At 37.5% G+C, this 22,034-nt stretch overlaps 1 protein-coding gene across 3 annotated transcripts in view; it reads right to left on the bottom strand.

Moving 5' to 3' along the window:
* Positions 1-22,034, bottom strand: part of ATP10A (ATPase phospholipid transporting 10A (putative)) — a 135,374-nt gene that overhangs the window by 28,710 nt on the left and 84,630 nt on the right. For all 3 annotated transcript variants that reach the window (XM_088145011.1, XM_015887280.3, XM_025163619.2), the window contains exons 7-10: positions 18,199-18,451; positions 7,751-7,968; positions 4,997-5,191; positions 2,315-2,873 (exon numbers count right to left, since the gene is read on the bottom strand). In XM_088145011.1, the coding sequence (XP_088001137.1) occupies positions 2,315-2,873; positions 4,997-5,191; positions 7,751-7,968; positions 18,199-18,451 (1,225 nt within the window). The remainder of the gene's footprint in view (positions 1-2,314; positions 2,874-4,996; positions 5,192-7,750; positions 7,969-18,198; positions 18,452-22,034) is intronic.

Below are 22,034 nucleotides of genomic sequence, written 5' to 3'. Positions count from 1 at the left end.
CTGTGTTTAATGCCTTTTGAAGCTTTGCTTGTGCTCACACTCTTCCCATTTCACTGACCCATTTGGAATCTTAGAGTGGGCAGCGTGTGCTTGTAGACGCCACTGTACCTACAGATACCGCTCTTGATATTTGCCAGGTCTCCTAATTGCTTTTTTTAAAAAAATTCAATTTGAACAAAATAAATGGGAAGCTGACATGCTGCAAAACAAGTGCGAACCTCTAGCAACAACTTTATATTCAATAATGCTTCACTGCCCCAAATTTGTAGAAAATAAACATAGTGTCCCACAATGGAGGAAGGAATGGATTATAAAAATGTCAGAACTGGTGGAAATGGCAAAATGGACCTGTTTGGTCAGGGAGAACACAAGAAGTGTCTTTTTAAAAGACTGGAAACCTTTTGTGGACTTTTTGCTAAAAGGAGAAAAAAGTGAAATGACAATTTATGGATTTAATGATTGAAAAGATGAGAATTAAATAAGGGGTGGAAGGGATTTCTGGAATAGTTAAGAGGGAGGGGAGACGATGGGTTTGTTAATATCTTTTGAAGAAAAGGTTGGAAGTCATTATGTTTCATAACAACCAAGCTTCCTCCCCTCCCCTCCCCTTCCCTCCCCTTTTTTCTTTTCTTGCACCTTTTCCTCTTTTCTATTTTTTTCTTTAGATTTGACTTTTGCTGTACATAAAATTCTTAATAAGTATAAATAAATGATAATAAAAAAGAAAATAAATATAGTGGGTGGAAGCATATTGAAACTGTCTAGGGGCCCACAGGGGATGGTGGGGGAAATCTCATTAGGTTGCTTTCTGGTAAGTGGAGCTCTGTGATTGGCTATGCCACCTCAGTAGACCCCTCCCCTCCCCAATAGCCATTTTGTGAAGTTCAAACATCTCATTGGCCCAGAATCTTTGCTTATCTCTAGAGTAACCTTGTGCAGGTGTTCAAGAATGAAAATGAAAAGGAGCTTCCTAACATCTGGAAGGGAAATAAGGGCTATTTTCTTATACTGCCACACAGGTGAACTCTACCACTGCCCTTTCCATATTGAACTGAAAAAATAAAGCATGATTTTAAATACATTTTCTTTGTGATTAAAAGCCCTGCCTTATCAGTGCAGGAAGGTCAGAGTAGGGGCAGGCTGATGTACTGGACAAACTATGCTAGCTTCTGTAGTCCAGCCAAAATGTATGCCCACACACATTCTTTAGATGTCTGTATACATCTGTATAGCGTTCAAACCAAATTTTAAAAAAATAGCCTGGATATGATCCAAAATTCATTTTTCAGAACCTTGTTCTCGAAAGAGTTCTCAACATGCAATTAGGAGATTTGGCATTCTTAACACCAGAACACATTTGAAGATTCAAATAATTCTCCCTAAGGCTAACAAGAAAGGAGCAGCCTATTATGCTTTACTGTATCATATGAACAAACTAGTTCCAAGGAGGGATTATCATAATTTAAATAACAAAATCTACTCGTTCAAGTTCAATTAAAGCTAGTGGTGGCTCTGGATATTAGTTGTAATTAAGTTAATTTCCAGCAGTAGCCTTGTTCTGGCATCTACTTAAAGAACTCACACTGGACAGAGAACAACACCACACATCTACAGTAGATTTCTCTCCAACCCCCAGGAACAGAAATACAACTGTCAGTGCAATCTACGTGCACTGTCAGATTTTGTGAAGCAGGGCTGTCAGCATGGCCTTGTTTTTATGCCAGGTTTAAGCTTTCCACACATTCAGGTGAAAGTCTAGCAGGGCTGAAGAGTCATGATCAACTTTAAAAGCATTGTGATCAGCGGGTGGAAGCACTGTCTGAATTAGCTAGGCTGAAGTGCATGGCCACAAAATGAAGACAGACTCAGGAGCTACAATGAAAAATGCATAGTGTCCCCAGAATTAAATGATACAGAAAGAAAATACCTAGTAATAAAATGCACTGAGTACATGGGAGCATGGATGTCTGTGGGGGGTGGGACAAAACATGCACTGTGATGCAAAGTCCACCCCTTTTGGGTATGTATGTTGTGCAAATATGTAGGGAAGATCTTGGGTTGCAATATCATAATGCACATTTTGTTCTTTTGGTGAAACCTCTGAGTTCTGCTCTGCATGGAAAAAGCTTACAGGCTAGATCCACTTTCTTTTTTACTTCCTGTTGGCTATTTCTTCTGAAGGGCTCAGAAAACACAATGAGTATAATTTCTGAACATTTACAAAGCTGTTTTCCCTCCTCAAATCCACCAGCATTGTGGCTGAATAAGTCAACCTTAAATTACTGTAAATTTTACTCTAGGAAATATTTTGTACCTGATGAACAGGGCAGAAGGAGATCCATGATTACAGAATCTGCTCCTTTAGTGTAAACATTTATTTCATTTGTAAGAGGATGTCTGACAACCACTGACATTCTCTTCCGGATGGAGTCAAAGCCCAGGATGTGTAGGACTTCAAAGGTGAGTCTTCCCAGGTGAGGTAGCTCTATGGATACCTGGTCAGGCAGCCTACCAACTAAAGCACAGTCATATGCCCTCGATGCATAGACAAGGGCAGCTTCATCAGGGCTCTCAGCTTCATAGCGCAGTTCTCCTTCTTCCGCCTCAGGTTCTGAGGTCCAGGTGGCTTGCTGGGAACTGTAGCCATTGTTATTCAGCTGGGAAGAGTTAGAGAACTTTTCTAGCTTTAATAAAGTGCACTCTGCAGATCCTGGTGGAAGAACGCTGAAGCTAGCTCGCTGGCTTGATTTGCTGGGTGCCAGGCTTGAAGAGCTACTACTGTTTGATCCAGAGGTCAGTCGGCTGGGGGTGAATCTCCGAATGAAATCTTCAATTGTCTTTACTGGAGACTTCGTTTCAAATCTGATTCTGACCTTCAGGAAAAAAGACCAATAAGTTGGATGAGATATTTTGCATTTTTTTATGGCTGTCTTCACATTTCACACTTCTCACTATGCCATTTCAAACAGAGAGGACAGAAAAAATGAGAAACAATTCAGAATCTATACCATATCACGATATCACTGATATGTAAAAGCAAAATAACAATAGCTTGTCTATCCAATTTTGGATTTATCCTCCTTTCTTTCTTAATTGCTTTTGTCTTGCATTGAATTAGACAGGAGCCTGAGTGGGGAATAAGCTAAAATACCATGCATTCCCATTCACACATATACTAACCCACAATTATAATAAATAAACTCAGAATAAATCACTCTAACTGGTTTACTATTTATTACAAACAACTATAATTTGATGCTTGATGCTCACCCATCATATGATGCCAAACACAAACTAACTACTTTATGTCAGATATGAACCCAACCAAAAACGTGAATGTTTAGAAATAGTTGCTTCAATTCAGAGAAGATGAATAACAGGTTTCTGGGAAACTGGAATTATAACAGATTATTAAGACAGAATAAACCCCTAGAATCTGGAGTTGCACATACTGATTTACCTATACATTAATATTCAATCAGAATTTTCAAATATGACCTTGTTTATGGAAAAGAAATGGAGAATATCTGCTAGGTCTAATTGTGCTCCACTGTTGCACCCTTAACAGATCTGAAGCTGAAGCAGATCAGTAAAAGATAAATTCAGTAACTGGTTTATTTCCCTAATATGTCCTTTGGAATTCATGCTTCTTGGGTCTAAATATGTACTTACACTTCCACAAACCTTCTTTTTCTTGCAAAGGATTAATAAAACAAAACAAAACAAAAACAATAATGAAGAAAAAACTTCGGATGCACAAAAACGTTGGATCCGTTATCAGGGTGCTCATGGGACAAATGAGCAGTAGGGAATTCATAATTCTGTTGTGATTATAGTAGAAAGTTTAATTGTTCCCCACTTCTGTCTATCTGTATCTTCCTCTCTCTATTTGTTCTGGCTTTGTTTTAAACCCTTCATGGACTGTATTTTTATATTCATAATAAAATGGATTACAGATTAAATATATCTCCCTCCTGTCCATGTAAAATTCTCCTGATGTTGCCTGAAAAGAACAACATCAAGAAAATCTTTTGCTTCAAAAGTCCCCAGTTCTGGGCATCACAATTTAAAATGAATATCAACAAACTGAAATGTATCCAAAAGAGGGCAATGAATATGATAGATGCCAAGAAACAGAATTCTAAAAGGAAGAATGAAGGAGCTCTCTTCAACGAACTAGTGGAGCTAATTTGTTTTCTATTGTTCTGGGACCTAGGATTTAAATCTATGGGTTTAAAAATGTAGAAAAAAGGACTTAAGAAGAGTTTTCCAACATTCAGGCTAAGAATGCAAGCTGTTTGACAATGGAGCAAACTATTTCTGGAGATAGGTATTCCTTCAGATTGACTAAGGATTTTAAATAGAGGTTGTATGGCTATCTATCAAGATTGCAGTAGTTATAGATTTCCTGCATTCACAGCAAGCCATGTGAAAGTTCTCCCACAGAGAAAAACAGAATAGTAAATCATGTTGCAAAAAGCATGGAGGCTGGCCCTCCTGCGCAAAAAAAAAAGTGGGCTAGCTTGTTATGTAGGGCAGGAAAGAGAAAGAAGCAGTGACAAAAATAATTCAATATTTTTTTCTACATATAGGGCTTGGTCTTGAAACACAGCATTTGCTAATATATTTTCAATATAGCTTATTAACTTTTCTTCAATAGCAGTTTATTATCAGAACTTCTTGTGAACTTGTCGAATTGGCTCCAGTCCCGGCTGCTGGGTGAAGTTTGATAGACTGAATTGAATGATCTCTGAAATCCTTTTAACTCATATGATTGTAATTTAGACTTTTGCAATCAAATTTAATGAGATGAACACTCAAAACAAGTCTTATGGAACCAATAGGCCATTGTAAAAATGTCTGGAAGACATGCTTAGGATATAGCTTTCCAATAATTTGGGAATAAACTCCACTAAACCAGGACTTGCTCCTAATTAAGCACGTATAGGATCAGGCTGCATATATAACAATCAGTTCAGCAAAGGGTCTAACCTACCTTTTGTCGTGGTTGATTTGGAGATGTAACCACCACTGTATTGCAGATTGTCAAAGCTATGAAAAAGTCAAAGATGTCTGAAAGTTCAGGGGACAGTTGAGATAATGGTTGATCGTGGTTTCGCATGACTTCCAGGTACTTTGCACATTCATTTACTTTCTGTAGCAAATTAGGATCAGGTGTGATATCTTTTTCCTGGAATCAAAAAAGTGGCAAAGTGAATCGTTTGCAAACTGCTGATTTTCTGCTGTACTTTCCCAAGTCTCCAGAATGAGCTTGTTCTGCAAATGGGCTCTAACTTCAATAATCCCATTTGTCTTTGAGAAAATCCTTTTTTTCTCATTTCAGAGGACACTGTGATCTAAGTCCTGTGCTAACAAGAAATGTTTTTTTCAAGTCTGTAGATAGATTTTTGTACTTAGGTAGGCAAAAACTTTTAAGCAATGTAACAATCACTCCTTTGCCTCTTGGAATGGTTAATATTGATGTCTAAGAGCAATCTCAAAATAACGTTTGATTATGAATATTAGGTTAATGAAAGTATTCATCCATGGTCATTAGCATCATGCATATAGATTATGATTTCACTGCTATGAAACAAACTGTAATATTTATTCACCTGAAATTTGTTTCAGTGCAATTGATTTAAAATGTTTCTAGACAAACAGCTTGTTATAAATACGTTGATGAAGATTCTCAGTCATCCAGGTGGAATTATTGAGGTTGAGTCATGGTAACTGGACTTTTCTTTTGGCTTGATACGTTTCGCTGCTTGTCCAAGCAGCTTCTTCAGTCTAGAGAGTTGGTTGGGGGGACCCCTAATAAAACAAACTGTTCCTGTTGTGCATCATGTCATATTGCCAGTGGTGTGTGTGTGCACGTATGACAGATTAGGAAAAGTTGAAAAGAAATTGTGCACTTCAGTGAATCTTGTTCTTCTCATTCTCTTTTCCTTTTCCTATCTCACCCCTTCTGACAATATATATCTTGACTGAAGGCAGTGGATTGAGTAACACAAGGGTGTAAGGGAGAATTGCAAGTTGATTGTTAAGATTCTTTATTACAATCCCATGTAAAAATTATTTCATTGATTTTAAATGTATTTAAGTATCATTTTATCTTTGGATTTTGGGGTGTGTGTGTCTGACTCTGACTCACAGTTGGCTGAATGACCACATCTAAAGAATATTTATTCAGGACTCTACTTCAGCTTGGAGGAAAATTCTGCAGAGATCTGTCCTGGGCCTTGTGCTATTTGATATTTTTTAGCAATGACTTGAATGGAAGAATTGAGGGAAACTTATAAAGTTTGTACATGTCACAAAGCTGGGAGAGGTGGCTAATAAGTTAGATGAAAAAGAATTTTTGACAGCATATGAACAGGCTGAAATGAATAGGATGGAATTTTGCATTTGTATTTTATATTTTGTACTTGTGAGTTTGGATTGGGCACGGGCACACCAGGCTATGAACCCAGAGTTCCTGGGATAACAACATGGTTTTGCAGTGATACAAGTGAAAGGGCTCTGGGTGACTTTGTCAATCATAAATTAATCAGGAGCCAGCTGTTTAAACACAGCTGTTTAAAAAGACAAATGCCATCATGAGTTGGATTAATAGGAACACAGAATCCATCATGGAAAGTAATTCTTCCACTCTACTCTGCCCTGGTCAGACCTAATTTAAAGTGCTATGCCTGGCTCTAGGCACCACAGTTCAAAAAGGACAGTGACAATCAGAAAAAGTTCAGAGGAGGGCCACTAAGATAGTGAAAGTTTGGAAAACAAAGCCAATGAAGAATGGTTAAAGGATCTGGGAATGTTTAACTTACAAATAAGATGACTGAAGGGAGATGTGATAGTAGTCTTCAAATATCTGATGGGTTGTCACATATAAGAAGGAGTGCACTTATTCTCTGTTGCCCCAGAGGAGAAGACTAGAATCAGTGGGTTAAAATTACAAGGAAGGAGGTTCAGGCTGGACATCAGGAATAACTTCCTGACTGCCAGGCACTGGAACAGGCTGCCAAACGATGTGGTGAATTCTTCTCTATTAGAGGTCTTGAAACAGAGGCTGGATGGACCAGATGAACTCTAAGAGTCTATGATATTTGATTGAAATAAATTGATTTGACATAAAAAAACCCCCCAAAATCTGATCATTACCGATCATCCTTTATTAACAGCCAGTTTCCACCTCAAAATTTTAAATCAGAAAAGTAATCCTACACTGCAGAAAAAAAAAAAAAGAAACAAAGAAATGCCTGATAAATTTGAACAAAATATTTTTAGTTGGAGCTGGATAATACCAAAATTTGGTTCTAGGAGTCCAACTGATTTCCATAGGAGAAAATAAATCAATGCTACTGGTTCACCAAGGGCACCTGGAGGCCCCATGAAACATCTACCTAGGAAGAGGTAGCTATGTGGCCCATGAGTTAACTACAAGTTGCTCCTTTTATTGTTGGCTTGCCTCCCCCATCACACCTTGTAACCTGCAGTGTAGAATATAGGCTTCCAACTGTATTGTGACTAACCAGGAACTTGATGTTGCTCAGTTTCTGCACTCATACAAAGACACAAAGCCAGAGGTAGGTTTGGTGGACTACTAACATGGCTCATGGGTTCCTTCTGGCCTGGCAAGTCATGTTGCGGAGGTCTAGTAAAACACAGCTAGATTAGGTACAAGTGAATTAAAATGATGGTACCGAGGGAAAGTATTCGCATAAAATATCACTTTTCCTTCCTTACTTACCATTGGGCTACTGAAAGCTGTATGTTTTGACAGAATGCTTGCTCTTTTGGCTTCTGCTCTGCTCCCTGTTCGCCTATGAGATTTTATGCTCTGGTTCCTGTAGGTGACTTTAATGCTCTGGTGACTGCTAATGCTATCCCGCTGGGACAGTGTCCCTGCTTTAGGTGCGGTTTCTTCATCTTCCGAATCAGCTTCCTGGTACATAGCTATGCGCTTTGCTTTTTTTTAACGTATGGAGAAGAAAATGAAAATAGAAAATGAAAACTTGAGGTTGAACAGATAGCAAACAGATAAAAACCCACTGTTAAGACTCTCAACACCATCAACAATTGAGATCTAAATAAGAAATCAAATTCTAATTTGCTAAACATTTCAGAACTTAGACTTAAAGAAGTTAGTAGTCCTATATTATTGAAATATTTTTTGACCTCAGGAACACAATCTTGGTAATGATTTCTTCAGTTATTCCTCTCATTTGCTTGTGCATCTATCCTGACATTGGATTGCTTTGTGTTAACAAAATGCATAATTGGATGCCTATATCTTTACTCCAGCCCCCTAAATCTGCTACACTGCTGAAATTTGGTTGTGCATTTTACATGATGAAACAACTCCCCAAATTATTTATTATAATTACAATAAACGTTAGCATACAATGCCCCTAAATAGTACCCCTCAAAAACCCAACAGTAAATTAAAATATTAATTTTTAAAAATAAAAAAAAAAGGCTGAAATGTCACAAGATCACTAAGTCTTGTTAAATTTCAGGATCCTTGGATGAGGCCTCTGGGCTGAGGTCACTGAAATGTCAAATGTGATTTTGTGAGCTCACAAGATTTTAGACATATTAAAATATGTTAATATTTTGATGCTCATGCCATCACAAGAGATTTGTGCAATGGTGCCTGAAAAGTTGAAGTACAATAACTTTCCTACCCATAAATAAGAACCAAAAGTTGCTACCATCTCTTGCATTGGCATCTTGCTTTACCACCACAGCCTCTGTGCTTTTGAAAATCCCACCAACAAAACAAAAATACAGGGATCTGGAGCCAGTAAGAACTTTAAATTGTTATAATGTGCAGTAATAATTATTTCTAAGTATTATAATATGGGGAAGATAAAAGCGTAAAACACCATGTAGTTGTGAGTTTGCACCAAGGACTTAACATGAGAATAATGCCTGTAGCTTAGAATAAGTTCCATTCTGATGTTGGCTCTTTATCTATATAGTCCTTATCCAAGAGGAACTTAAGTAATAAGGCTTGAACAGAGCCCAGAAACCAGCAATTCATCAGCATACTGGCCTTATGGATGAACGATTTTCTGCTGAGTCAGTCACAAGCTCAATTTAAAAAGACTCTTTATATATGATGCAGAAGAATCTTACTCCACTATTGAACTTTGGTTTAGAAAGTCCTGTATGTAGTGCTAAAGAGTAGCCTTACAAAAGTGGGTAGCCAGGCTGAACTACAGCATTGTTGGAAGACAGAACTGTGAGTATTTGAAGCTCAGTCTATGTCTCCTAAACTAGTCTGCTGTCCTCAGGTTAAGTTGGAAGCCACTATTGTGTTACTGATATTGAAGTGGGATGCTCAGTTTCATGGAGAGAATATTTCCCCACCTTGATTATGTTCCTTTAAAAACAAGTATTTAAAAACAGGCCTTGGGATAATGTGTTTGTGGAACCCTGTTGGTGATGTATTTTTTGTCTGGGAGTGTGTTTATCTAGATGTATGGGATCTTCTTGTTTTCTTTTTTTCTTTTATTGATTTCTATTTTTAATACATACCACCCAGAGTAATTCTGGGGATGAATGGCCTTCAAAATTCATACTGTAAATAGTTAAATAAATAATAAAGTGTCATCTTGTACTTCAATTTAGATAGCAAAACGTCTTGGACAGATCACAATAACAATGGAATTTTTATTACTGGTTGCTATAACACTCTTGAGACTTTGCCATGAACTAAACTCAGGATATATTTGGATTACAAGCATAAGCCAGAAGCCAAGACTGTAGTGGAGGACTGATGGACCTAGGATGAAGGGTTAAGGGAGGGAACTTCAGTAAGATTATCCAAGGAGAGCTGCTTGTAGCAACAGGCTGTAGCAGTAATGGGAATGTGTTTCTTAGTAGAGGTTTCTGAATGACCAGCATCATCAGCCAGTAGGGCCAAAAGCGAGGGATGGTAGAAGTTGTAGTTCATTTAAAACCGGAGTACCACAGGTTTCTCCTGGAGCGGACCAGATGATAGTCCCTGTTTCCAGTTTCATTGCCATCCCATTTCAACTGCATAGGAAACTACCCTGATGAGAAATGAACACAAATATTTTCTGCATCATTCACATTTGTTTTATGATATTATACTGAGTGGAGAATGAACAATTTGGACATTACAGCATAACACAGATGGGTTTTAATTGAGCATCAACTTATAATGACTAATTGAGTAAAAATAATTAGTTATTTAATTCAGTACATAGATTCCCCATTTTCTGGCTCAATGTGACAAGGCTATTTCATTTGGAAATAGCTCATAAAACCCACTAGAGCCATGAGAAAAATGTCTTTGCAGTGCACCTCTCCCTAACCTAAGCAGTATCATCTTGGAGTTTTATCTGCATATAATCAAGAGGAAAAATAAGTCTGCAGAGATTACTGAAAACAAACAAACAATGCATAAGGAAAAGGTAGAAACTTGGTCAAATATTTTGTATACAGGATATTAAATTAAAATTAGGAGTGAATGGAAATGGTAGATCATATGTCAATATAAACTAAACTCCAAATAGCGATGAAAGCTATGAATAATTAGCTTGAAAAACATCACCAAACGATCTTAGAAAAGTTCATCAGGGACTAAAATAGCCCAAAGTCTGTTAGTTATCTATTTATGGACTAACATACCAAGTGGGCAGAGTGTTGAAAGAGTCTTCCGATCAAGACATTTGGAAACCTATTTTTGTCAGCCACCGTGTAACTCAAAGTGTTCCAGATAACATTTGTGTTAATTTCATTCATCTTGAGACATGCCAAAGTTTTATATCAATCTAATACAAGATAGAACTTGGTAGCTAATTTTTATTGTTGGGTAAGTCTAAAAATAATTGCATCTTATTTTCAGAAACAAGACACACACTAGGCCATACTGGTAGCTAAGGGCTGCAGATAAAAGGAAACCTTAGCATCAAAACTACCATTATTAACACATGTAAGAAGGTGGATTTATACATCACACAAAATAATTGTTTGTTTTAACTATGTTGAATAATCCACTATGGCCTAGTTCACACAGTGCAAACCTTGGGATACAAGCCACAAAGTTTAGATTCACACACTGCATCAAACCTAACCTAACCCAATCCAACTTAACTCAACAGTATGGCTTATCATAATGTGTGAAGCCATCATGTTGACCAATAATGTTACAGAAAGATGGAACTAAAGTAGGATTATTCAAGGCTTTAGTTCTTTGATTTGTTTGACTTATCTCAATTTGGGAGGGGGCCAGGGCACATAGAACTGACTGAACCACACTGGCCCTTTCCCTAGTGCCTTCTTAAAAGGGCAATAAATGTATCAGGATTGGCTTTCAACAGCTTTCCACCATCTAAAGGCTGATAACTAACTAGAGTTAAATTAAATTAAAGAGTTTCAAAAACAGGTGTTTTTCTGAGAATCAGAACTGAATAGATCTCATTGTGCTTCCACAGGAAAACTCAGCTTATAATTGTTTTCATTTTACTAATTGGGAGAAAGCCATTTTGTCACTGTTAAATAGCAGATTCATAAACTTTTGATGGTATTTATCAATACAGAGATGTACCAGTAAAATACAGATCTAGATTCTGTCCACTCCCAATGTGAGAAACAGAAGAAAAATCTGAACTCAGAACTGAAAGGACCGTAACAGGTAAGCTATTTCCTTTTCTATGTTGTGTTCTGGTTAGCCTTTATATTTTCTCATCTTGGGTTTATCATAAGTTCCTTGAACAATGGCTGATCATTTACTCACTATTCACATCCCATGGCTGCTCCCATTTACTCCTATTCAAGTATTCTTATTCTCATGTGATGAACAAGTATGCAAGTTCTCTTTTATGTTTTGGGGGCCACCTTACCCCTATCCCTCATGCACTGGAGGGCAAGTGTTGTTGTGGGAAATGTACTATCATTGTACATTTTTTGCACCCTTAAGAACCTGATCTGCAGAGAGCCTGTCTGCATTCAGACCTCTTGCTACATTTGTCTGCTATAGGGGGCAAAGCTAATTAGCATATCTTGACTCTCCCTTTCATCTGGCGAAAGGAAGAACTTTTGATCAGTTAAATTTTCCAAGCTGATCTCTGTAATCAAGAAGACCAGGAAGAAATAAAAAGCTTGTAAGGTCTTCAGATGCCTTACAAAACTGCATCAACCATATAAAAAGGAAACTGCACACTATACAATTGAAATGAATGAATACTGATTTCATTATTGCCCGCAAACTGACTTATAAGTCTGAAGGGGCATCAAAATGCAAAGAATGTATGTATAATCAATGTAAAGTTGGAAAACAAGATGCAGGGGCATCTATGCTGGGGGCAGGGGTGGGATGGGATTGTCCAAAAATATCATGATGGTGATTGTATCTGTGTGATCAAAGCCCTGCATCTTTGTGCAGTTGCGGTCACCATCTTGACTTATTTTTACCCCTCTTATTCTTTCTCTCTTTTGTAAACAACACACTTCATGACAAATAAGCACTTCTTTTCTAGGCATATAATTTTCCCAAAGACCAAACCACTTGTGTCATGTGAGACCTGTGACTGAAGTCTCCCTTAACATTTAAAAACAGCTATTACATTATTGTGATGCTGGTACAGAGCTGGCTCAGAGCAGTGTCTCTGGAAGAAAATGTAGGCACAATACAGGCATCTGTTTCCTTAACTCTAGCATTTTTCAAAGAGTGTGTGGGAGAGTTTGTTTTGGAAAAAGGAGGGAAGCAAATGTTTCCCACAATCACTGCCTTGTGCAAAACTTTCTGGTTTGTAACTTGGTAATCTAGACATTGCTTTCTTGAATCAGTAACAACTAGTTTTGGTGAAATGTGCCTGGACTTTTCCATTACGTAATAGAGCAGTCTTCCACAGACTGTTGCCTGTCTTGAGATGAGTGGAGAGTACACCTACCAGAACCCTGATGCCAGCTGGGAATCCTGGGAGGAGTTGCAATCCAAAACATCTAGATGGCATCAGTCTGAGAAAGGCTGCTTTAGGTGTGTATGGATACATGGTGGATAATAAAAAAACCCCTAAACAACCACGGTAAATAAAAAGAACTAAAACACCCAAAGGAAAGATCAATAATCATCATACCTCAGAACCATTGAGACCTAACAATCAGAAACAACCATATCAAAAGCTACATCATCCAAACAACACACAGTTAAGCATAGATAGTGTCACCCTCATTAATGAAACATTTTATGAGAAAATTCAATTTTTTACTTCTTCCTAAACAATATTGGGGAGGAAGTTAGCCAATATTACTTAGAAGGCTGTTTCAAAGCATGGTTGCTTCTACTTTGTGGCTGACATCATTTTCATTTTATTTTTTTGTGCCTTTGAGTCAGACTTTTACTTCTGGCAACTGCCTGGACTAGTCTCTACAGTCTTCTTGGCAAGGTTTTTTGGAAGTGGTTTTGACATTGCCTTCTTCCTAGGACTGAGAGAGCGTGACCAGCTCAAGGTCACCGAGCTGGCTTTGTGCCTAAGGTGGAACTAGAACTCATGGTCTCTAGCCTGATGCCTTAACCACTACACCAAACTGTTTCTCACTCATATGTGCTTAGACAACACAAATTGGTACTCTTTTTTTTTTTTTACAAGTGAGAACAAAAAGAACCCAATTTTGGGTGTGACACCTTTTCCTAGAATGAAAAACCTTCTCATGGATGAAGGGAAATATTTAAGAAATGATGGAAAGCCACCCAATTTGAATTATAAAGCATTCCACCTGGGACAGCATGTTCTCTCTGCTTACACCCACAAATATTTTTCTGAAACTTCTATTCTGCCATCCATGGAAGGTGGGATGGTTGCCAACGTCAATATTCTTTACCTTGACTTATAATGCTCTTGGACTTCTCCCATACAGAAGGCTCTTTATTAAGAGCAAAATGTTATAGTACATCTTTCATAACCACAAAATGTACCTAGTGGACAAAATTCAATTGATACAGAAGACTGCTTCTCAGAACTGAACAGAAGACTGCTGTGGGCATGTATGTGTTTATATATGTTAATAGGGAGGGATATTAACTATGGCTTGGATCCTAGAAGAAGTTAATAAATTTAAGAAAGGTCATAGAAAGAGTATCCCTGTCCTTATTCCCCCCTTAAAACCAGCTATAGAAAGAGGTAGTGTGATGGAATCCAGGAAACTAACAAGGGTAGGAAGAGCCTCTCCAAAATTTATTTGCTTGCTTGCTTCTTTCTTAATTCATATAGCTGCCTATCTTGTCATTGCTACTTTGAGTGGCAAACACAGGATTAAAACCAACAACAATAAGACATAAAATAAATAAATAAAAATACAAACATAAACACAATAATAGCACAATAGCATCCAAGGACAATCTAATACAGTCCTACAACCATAATCTTAACAAGTCACATTGATGGGCTCACCCAGCATTCTGACCCCAGGCCTATAAAGAATCAAGAAGGAGACTGCCTATGCCTCTTCCAAATGCTACCTTGTTTCCTGGGAATTAAGGAATGTTTCAGCCCCCTTTGTTTATACAGGTAGTCCTTGCTTAATGACCATTCATTTAACAATAGTTCGAACTTATGATTGCTGATGGAAAAAGTGCTTTATAGCCTGTACTCACATTTATGACTGTCGCAAACTGTTGCACTGCTCCCCATGGTCATGTGATTGCAATTTGTGACCTTTTTTATGATGGTCGTTAAGTGAATCATCACTGTCATTAAATGAACCACCATGGTCATTAAGTGAATCATGTGGTTAAGCGAATTCCGGCAAAAAATGTCCAGTGGAGAAGCTGGATTTGTTTAACTACTGCAGTAATTCACTTAACAACCATCATAAAAATGGTTGTAAAGTTGGGTCTGGTCACATGGTGACTTGCTTAACGACCAATTTTCCGATCCCTATTGTGGTCGTTAAGTGAGGATCATCTCACTCAGGATCATCTCCCTGATTCGCTACAAAGTCTGAGGGAACATCCAGGTCTTTAATTCTGAAATGCCAGCTGGTTGGGGCTAAATGAAATACATGGTGCCTCTGTGGTAAGTTTAGAGAGGATGCTATAAGAATGATGCCAGAAATAGTCCTGGATGAATTTTTTATTGGATTAGTTATATACTAGTTATATAGTGACAATATGTTATTAAAACATCAATTGATATTTAACTGGATGTAAGATTGAGCTGTGTAATTTTAAATGGTCTGGAAGTAAGCTGTGAAAAAATTAACATGAAATTTTAAGAAGCAATTTCATTGCTGATTTAGTCTCCGTAAAATGGAGCAGACAACCTCGCCCAGAATTCACTGAGTCTATGCAGAGGGCAAACCAAAAGAGATTTTACTTTGTTTTGTTAGATCCCTAGGCTAATTTTGCTAACATCAGAGCCCCACAGAACTATGAAATAAACCCAATACTATTTTTGGGTTTATTTCAATGCATTTATTTCTTTTTTTCCTGCCACTTACTAATTAAGATCTAAAATATATAGTTGAAACCTCTGGAATCAACAGATCTCCCCAAATGAAACAAAAAAAAATGGCCACACATTTCAGCCCTACTCATTCTGTTAACATTAGAGCATCGCTCTGTCCTGAATCAACACCACCATCACCACCACCACCATCACCACTATCACCAGTAATGATGATGATGGTCCTCAGTTAAAAAAAGTTATTCATTACTAGCTTAGTGCATATATGAACCCTTTAAAGTCCACAGTATTGTTATATTCTTTTTGACTGATTATGTGCCATAAAGTTGGTGTCAACTCTTAGCAACCACATAGTTAGATTTTCTCCAGAAGGAACTGTCCCCAACTTGGTTCTTTGGTCTTCCAATGGTTCATCCGCTGCTGCTGTAACTGAGTCCATCCACCTTGCTGCTGGTCATAATTTGCTTCTCTTTCCTGCCACCTTTCCCAGCATTATAGAATTCTCCAGAGAGCAAGGTCTTTGCACAATGTGTCTAAAGTAGAATAATTTGAGACTCGTCATTTGTGCCTCAAGTGACAACTCCAGGATGATTTATTCAGTGATCCATTTGTTTGTTTGTTTTTTTGCTATCCATGATACATTCAGGAATCTTCTCCAACACCAACATTCAAAAGTATCAATACTGTTTCTATCCTCCTTCTTCAAACTTTTGCTTCCATAGAATGTCACAGAGAAAACCATTGCCTACACTATTCTGATCTTTGTAGGTATAGACAGTTCATGGCATCTGAATATCTTTTCCAAGGCTTTCATTTTTACCAAATGTTAATATGCTTCATATTTCTTGACTTCTGGTTAACTACTGACAGTTGATTTTAAAAGGCAGAAGCTATCCACCATGTCAGTGTCAATTCTAAAGCTGTGCTGTACCTGTGTGATTAGTTTGGTCTTTTTTATATTTAATCTTAGTTCCACTTTTTTTTCATTGTGCTCTCTGAAGTTCATTACTAGAGCTTGCAGATCATTTCTGTTTTTCAGCTATTTATTTATTTATCCAGCCAGCCACATTTAGAGGGTGCTCAACATAGCGACTCTGGTCAACTTATATCACTATATGTTGTTCTTTTTATTTGTAAAAAAGCAATCTGAATAGTGTCATCAGCAAAGCACAAGTTATTGATGGTTCTTTTTCCAGTTTTAAAACCACACTCATTTTCTTCCAATTCTATATTTACATATAGGTTGAATAAATATGGGAAGAGTATGCAGTCTTGTCTCATTACTTTGCTGACCTGGAGACAGTCTGTTTTGCCATGTTCTGTCCATACTGTGGCTTCTTGTTCTGTGTACAGATTGGGCATGAGGACAATGAGATGTCCTGGGATTCCTATTTTCTAAGCACATTCCACAGGTGGACATGATTGACAGAGTCAAAAGCCCTTCTATAATCAATGAAGCACATACTGACTTCTTTTTAGTATTCTTTGGTTTTCTCAATTATCCAGCATGCATCAGCAGTAATGTCTCATGTTCCTTAGCCCTTTCTAAAGCCAACTTGAATATCTGGCATCTCTCTTTTCATGTAGGGCTCTAATCTGTATTGAAGGATCCTAAGTGTTATTTTGGTAGTGTGTGAAATTAAGGGTATTATACAGTAGTTCACACACTCTGTTAAATTTCCTTCATTTGGTATTGGTATGTAAACTGACCTCTTCCAATCTGTGCTCATTGCAACATTCTCCAGATTTGCTGGCGCAGTTTGGTTATAACCTTTACTGATATTTCTACTGTTGCCTGCTATATTTCTGTAGATATTCCATCAATTCCTGTAAGTCCTTTTATGGACTTTTTGCTGAAACCAGAAAGAGTTAAAGTGATGATTTTTAGACTGGACAATTGAAAAAGTGTTGAATAAGGGGATGGAAGGATTACGGTTATGAAAATGTCCAATTCCAGTTCATCTCAGTTCACTGATGCCTAAGATGTCAATGTGTAAGTGATTCAGTTTCCATTGTGTTCAGCTTTCCCATGTTCATGTTTCTTAATTCCATGTTCCCGTTGTTATTCTGTCTTCTAGCTTCAGATTTTCTTTTCCTGCATGGCAACATCAGCAACTAGACATCCTGAAGGCTTTAATGTAGCCACATAATAAACACCATTAGTACTCTGAAGGACTCTCAGCTCTTCCTCAGTAGCTTGTTGAGTGTCACTATATACAGGAGTATATACACAGGATACAGGAGTAGTTTACCACAGCCTTCTCTTGTTCAGTATGAAATGGTGCCTTTGCTATTATCACTAAAGTGATCTTCCACCTCCAGCATTTTCCTATATCACTGCTGCAGGACTTGGGGTGGGGGTATATGTGTTATACTCTTAGATTAGCATTACTGATTACTTTCAAAAATTTCAGGAAGAGTGTCTTGCCCATCATCTGGTACCTCAGGTCCTTTTAACTAAAGATGTCACAAATTAAAACTGTAGTCTTATAAATGGAAAGCAGGCAAATTGCCCTCAAGTAAGGGAGCATCAGTTGTTAAGGCTTACCTGTGCATTCACCAAACCCTCCGATTGATTTGCATCGAACTGACTTCAAACTAGAAAGTGGGCTTTATTTTTAGTATGCTATTTTCTCAAAATCATCCTTTCCACATTTTTCCATGCAGATTGTTTTCACATCTAAAACCATGCACTTGATTTTTACGATGAGTGCTAATCCTGTGTGTGTTAAATTAAATGAAAAAGTATTGCACCTACCATTAGCATCATGGGAATATTCTATGCCAGAAACTGTACACCTCCGGAAAACCATTTTATTCTCAGTGAGGGTTCCAGTCTTGTCAGAAAATATATACTGAATCTGCCCTAAATCCTCTGTGATATTCAAAGCTCGACACTGTAGCTGAAAGTCTGTCTCTTCATCAAACAAATCCTTATCTTGATGAATAAAATAAACTTGGCATATTTTAACAATTTCAATGGAGACATATAAGGAAATTGGAATGAGACCCTGGAATGTATAAAAATAGAGAGTCATTAACAGAAGAAAAAATCAAGGTGGCAGAAAAGATGCGTAATTGAATCAACTAGTGATGAATAGGGCTGCATTGTACTGTACCTTTTTTTTTGGAACTTATATATTCTGACTTAAAGCCAACATTGTAAAGTTATTAGAGTATCTGCAAAGGTTTACTGTGACAGATTAGGAAAGCATATGGAGCAGCTGCAGAGATGATATCCATAATTAGGTCTGGTGGTGTTATTATCAAAAGCTTCAAGAGAAGTAAATACTTTCAGGGTAATAAGATGAGCTTGAAAGAAGCTAGGAAAAGAAGAAGGAAAAGATTGTAGGGGTGGAGGGAGGGAGGAAAGAGAGAGTGCAGTCAGAATCATGCCAGCATAAAAGAGCTTGCAAAAGAAAACAACATTAATTAATAGTCCTAACGTTTTGTCGATATACACAACAGGTTTTTAAATCAGCTTTCCAGCACGAATTGAAACAAGGAACATAGTGTGGGTCTATGTGCAAAAGCAACTGCCTCAACAGTTGCTTTTGTGGAAATGAGCAACATGTTCTGTAATTGCTAAGCAAAGTGTTATAATTTTTTTCCCCCAGAGATCTTTTAGCAGTTTTTCACATACTTTCTGAAACCCATAAAAGCCTTTATTTGCAATAGAATATTACCTTCCTTCCAAGACTGAGGCAGTAGACATAGCACTCTCTTCTCCAATTTTTCCCTACAACAACCCTGTGAAATAAAGTGGGCCCAGGAGTGTGTTGTTGGAAAAGTCCAGGGCTTTTCATAGGTGTCAAATTCCCAGCTCAGCAAGGGCCAAGAAAACCATAGTGGCTGATAAAGCAACCAGAAATGGATGAAATTCCAGCGAATGCCTAGCATGGACAGTCCCAGAGCATCGTGTTTCTTTAACAGTCCATGTATGCCAACCGCTTGCCTCCTAAATATTTAATTATGTTTAATAATCTTAAATCATTTAATAATAATAATCTGCTCACAGTCATTGGTGGGGACTAGGAGGCATGCCTTCTCTGCTGTAATCCCTGCCCTTTTGGACATTCTCCCTCCAGAGATAAGGATGCCCCCAACCCTGTTGGCCTTTTGTAAGGCCTTGAAGATCTGGTTATGTGCCCAGGCCTGGGGCCCAGCATGTGTTAAGGGTCCTGTTTCCTGGCTATATTGATATCTAAGGTTATAATCATTCTCAGCGGATCTCTCTATCTATCGATCGTATGTATTATATAAAATGTTGGTTTTAACTGTTTTTATGATTGTCTACCACTCAGAGTCACTTGTCTGAGATGGGCAGCTATAGAAATTGCGTAAAATAAATAAATAAATAAATCTTGCCAAAGTGCAGGGATCTGTGGAGCCTCTTAGTTTCTGGAAGACAATTATAACTACTGTAGTCAAATTCCCAGCTCAGCATTTCATTAACTACAGAGAAGAGTATGTACAAGAATGAAGTGTATTTGAGTCTTTTCCTAGGAAAGACATAAGCTGAAAGCTAGTGTGACTTGACCAATTAATTGGTTAGTCATGTAGGTTTTCTTGGAACCCACTGACTTTATTTTCCTCCACACTACAGCCTCAAAAGTCAGCTGAAAGGGAGGCCTGGAACGGGACAGTAATCAAACTATGCTTAGATACCTTTATCTCCCATAGCAAGTTTCAGCTTCTAATCCGCAGGCATGGCAAAGAGGATATCTATTGACTGGGACCAAGGGCCATCAGTTAAAGAGATCCCTGATTTATGTATTTGTTAGAGTAGACAGCACTGTACACAGCACTTTATCCTCCAATTTTCTCCTATAGGAATCCTGTGAGATAAGTTGAGCTCAGAAATAATGACTGGCTCCAATCACCCAATAAACTTCAGGACTTAATGATGTACTTGAACCTGGGTCTCCTCAATTCATCATCTTAACAATTAAATATCTCAACCAAATAACATATTTAAAATGGAAATTATGTTCTATGCAACATACTTCAATACATAATTAAGGAGGTGAGGTTTCTGAGTGGCTTTTCTTTTAAAATCAATCATTATAGAGGATATAGGAAACCTGTAATCCTCTCAAATGCAATCAAAGTTCAGTTTCCAGAATTTCTCACCACTGGCCATCCTGGCTGGACAGATAGCAGTTGTAGTTAAATAAAATCGGGAGATGCCACATTTTCCACTCAAAGATAAAGCCATATCCTATGAATATCAGCTTAGATATAGATATAGATATAATTTCATGAGTTATGAAATTTAAAATTACCATCACATATATGTATATATATGTGTGTGTTTTAAAATATTGCTCTCTAAATTGTAGTATGCTGATCATGTAGTTCTGACTACATTAATAGTCTACCTTATGACTGATAAACACATCATGACTGATAAACTACCTTATGACTGATAAACACATCATCTCACTATTTGGAGGATTATTATCAACACTTATCAATTTTAAGTCTCCTTCTGATTTGCTATCCTGAAATTTAATTTGAAGGAAATAGGTGGTTTTTCATTTAACAGCTATAGCATAACACATATTCCAGAGTGAAATCTTCAGTTCCAACTGTTTAGAGCAATTCCTATCCTGAACGGTCCTTTATTGTTCATTTTTTATTTAAATGTGTTACTCAAGAATCATAACTACCATTTCCCTACGCTACAGTATCTGGTAATTATCTCAACTCATTTTGCACCATTTGGCCATCGTTGGGTATTACAACTCTGAACAGCTACGGTAAACCAAGAAAAACTAAAGTTACAGCTTTTTAAAGAAAACCAGAAAAATGCTGTAGTTGGCAACAGGAAGGAAGTTACTGAATAAATGAGATTTTAAGTACCTGGAAGGTACATAAAATATAAATAAAACGTTAAACACCTGGGAAGGTACCTAAAATACCATCACAGAAGTGTGGCCATTGTCTCTAGATTCTACTGTAGAAGAGGTGACCAATATTTCTTTACTGCTTTAAAGGTTTTTGAAGCAAAAATGCTATTGTAGCTCCTTGTTGTGCCTACTCATAAGAGAGACACCAAAGGGGATCCTTCTGGTTATGTACCTATCAGCCTTTTTCAATGTAATAACCAAGCTTTATGCCAGACACCTGGACCAGATATTACGGACCAGGCTAAACTGTGAAGAAATAATTGGACTGGAACAGGTGGGATTTCAAACAGGGAGCTTGATGGTGGTTCTAATTTTTGTGTTGCATCATCCAATAAATACATCTATAGAATTAAAACTCCTTTATATATGGCCTTCCTTGATTTTAAAATTTCATTTAATTTGATATCTTGAACAATATTATGGGAAAAGGCTACAAAACACTATCAATAGGCATCTGATGTTTCTAATTTGTTAGTTATATACAGATACATTGCTCTAAGTAAGACCCTGTGGAGTGCTCACAAAGAGTGTACCAACTGCAAAGGGGGTGCAGAAGGGTTGCATTTTAGCCCCGGTCTTGTTCATATTTTGTGTTAGTGGTATGGTGGGAGCCTTAAATCACTTGGAAGTCCATGTTCCTAAAAGTGCCTGGTGCAGGATTTCTCTACTCCTTTATGAGAAT

Source organism: Python bivittatus, unplaced genomic scaffold (assembly GCF_059951505.1).
Source record: "Python bivittatus isolate LINGU-HERP-01145 unplaced genomic scaffold, Pbiv_v1 ctg000350_np1212, whole genome shotgun sequence".
NCBI classification, from domain to species: Eukaryota; Metazoa; Chordata; class Lepidosauria; order Squamata; family Pythonidae; genus Python; species Python bivittatus.
Note: the sequence above shows the minus strand (reverse complement) of the source record. Positions and strands in the feature narration are given on the sequence as shown.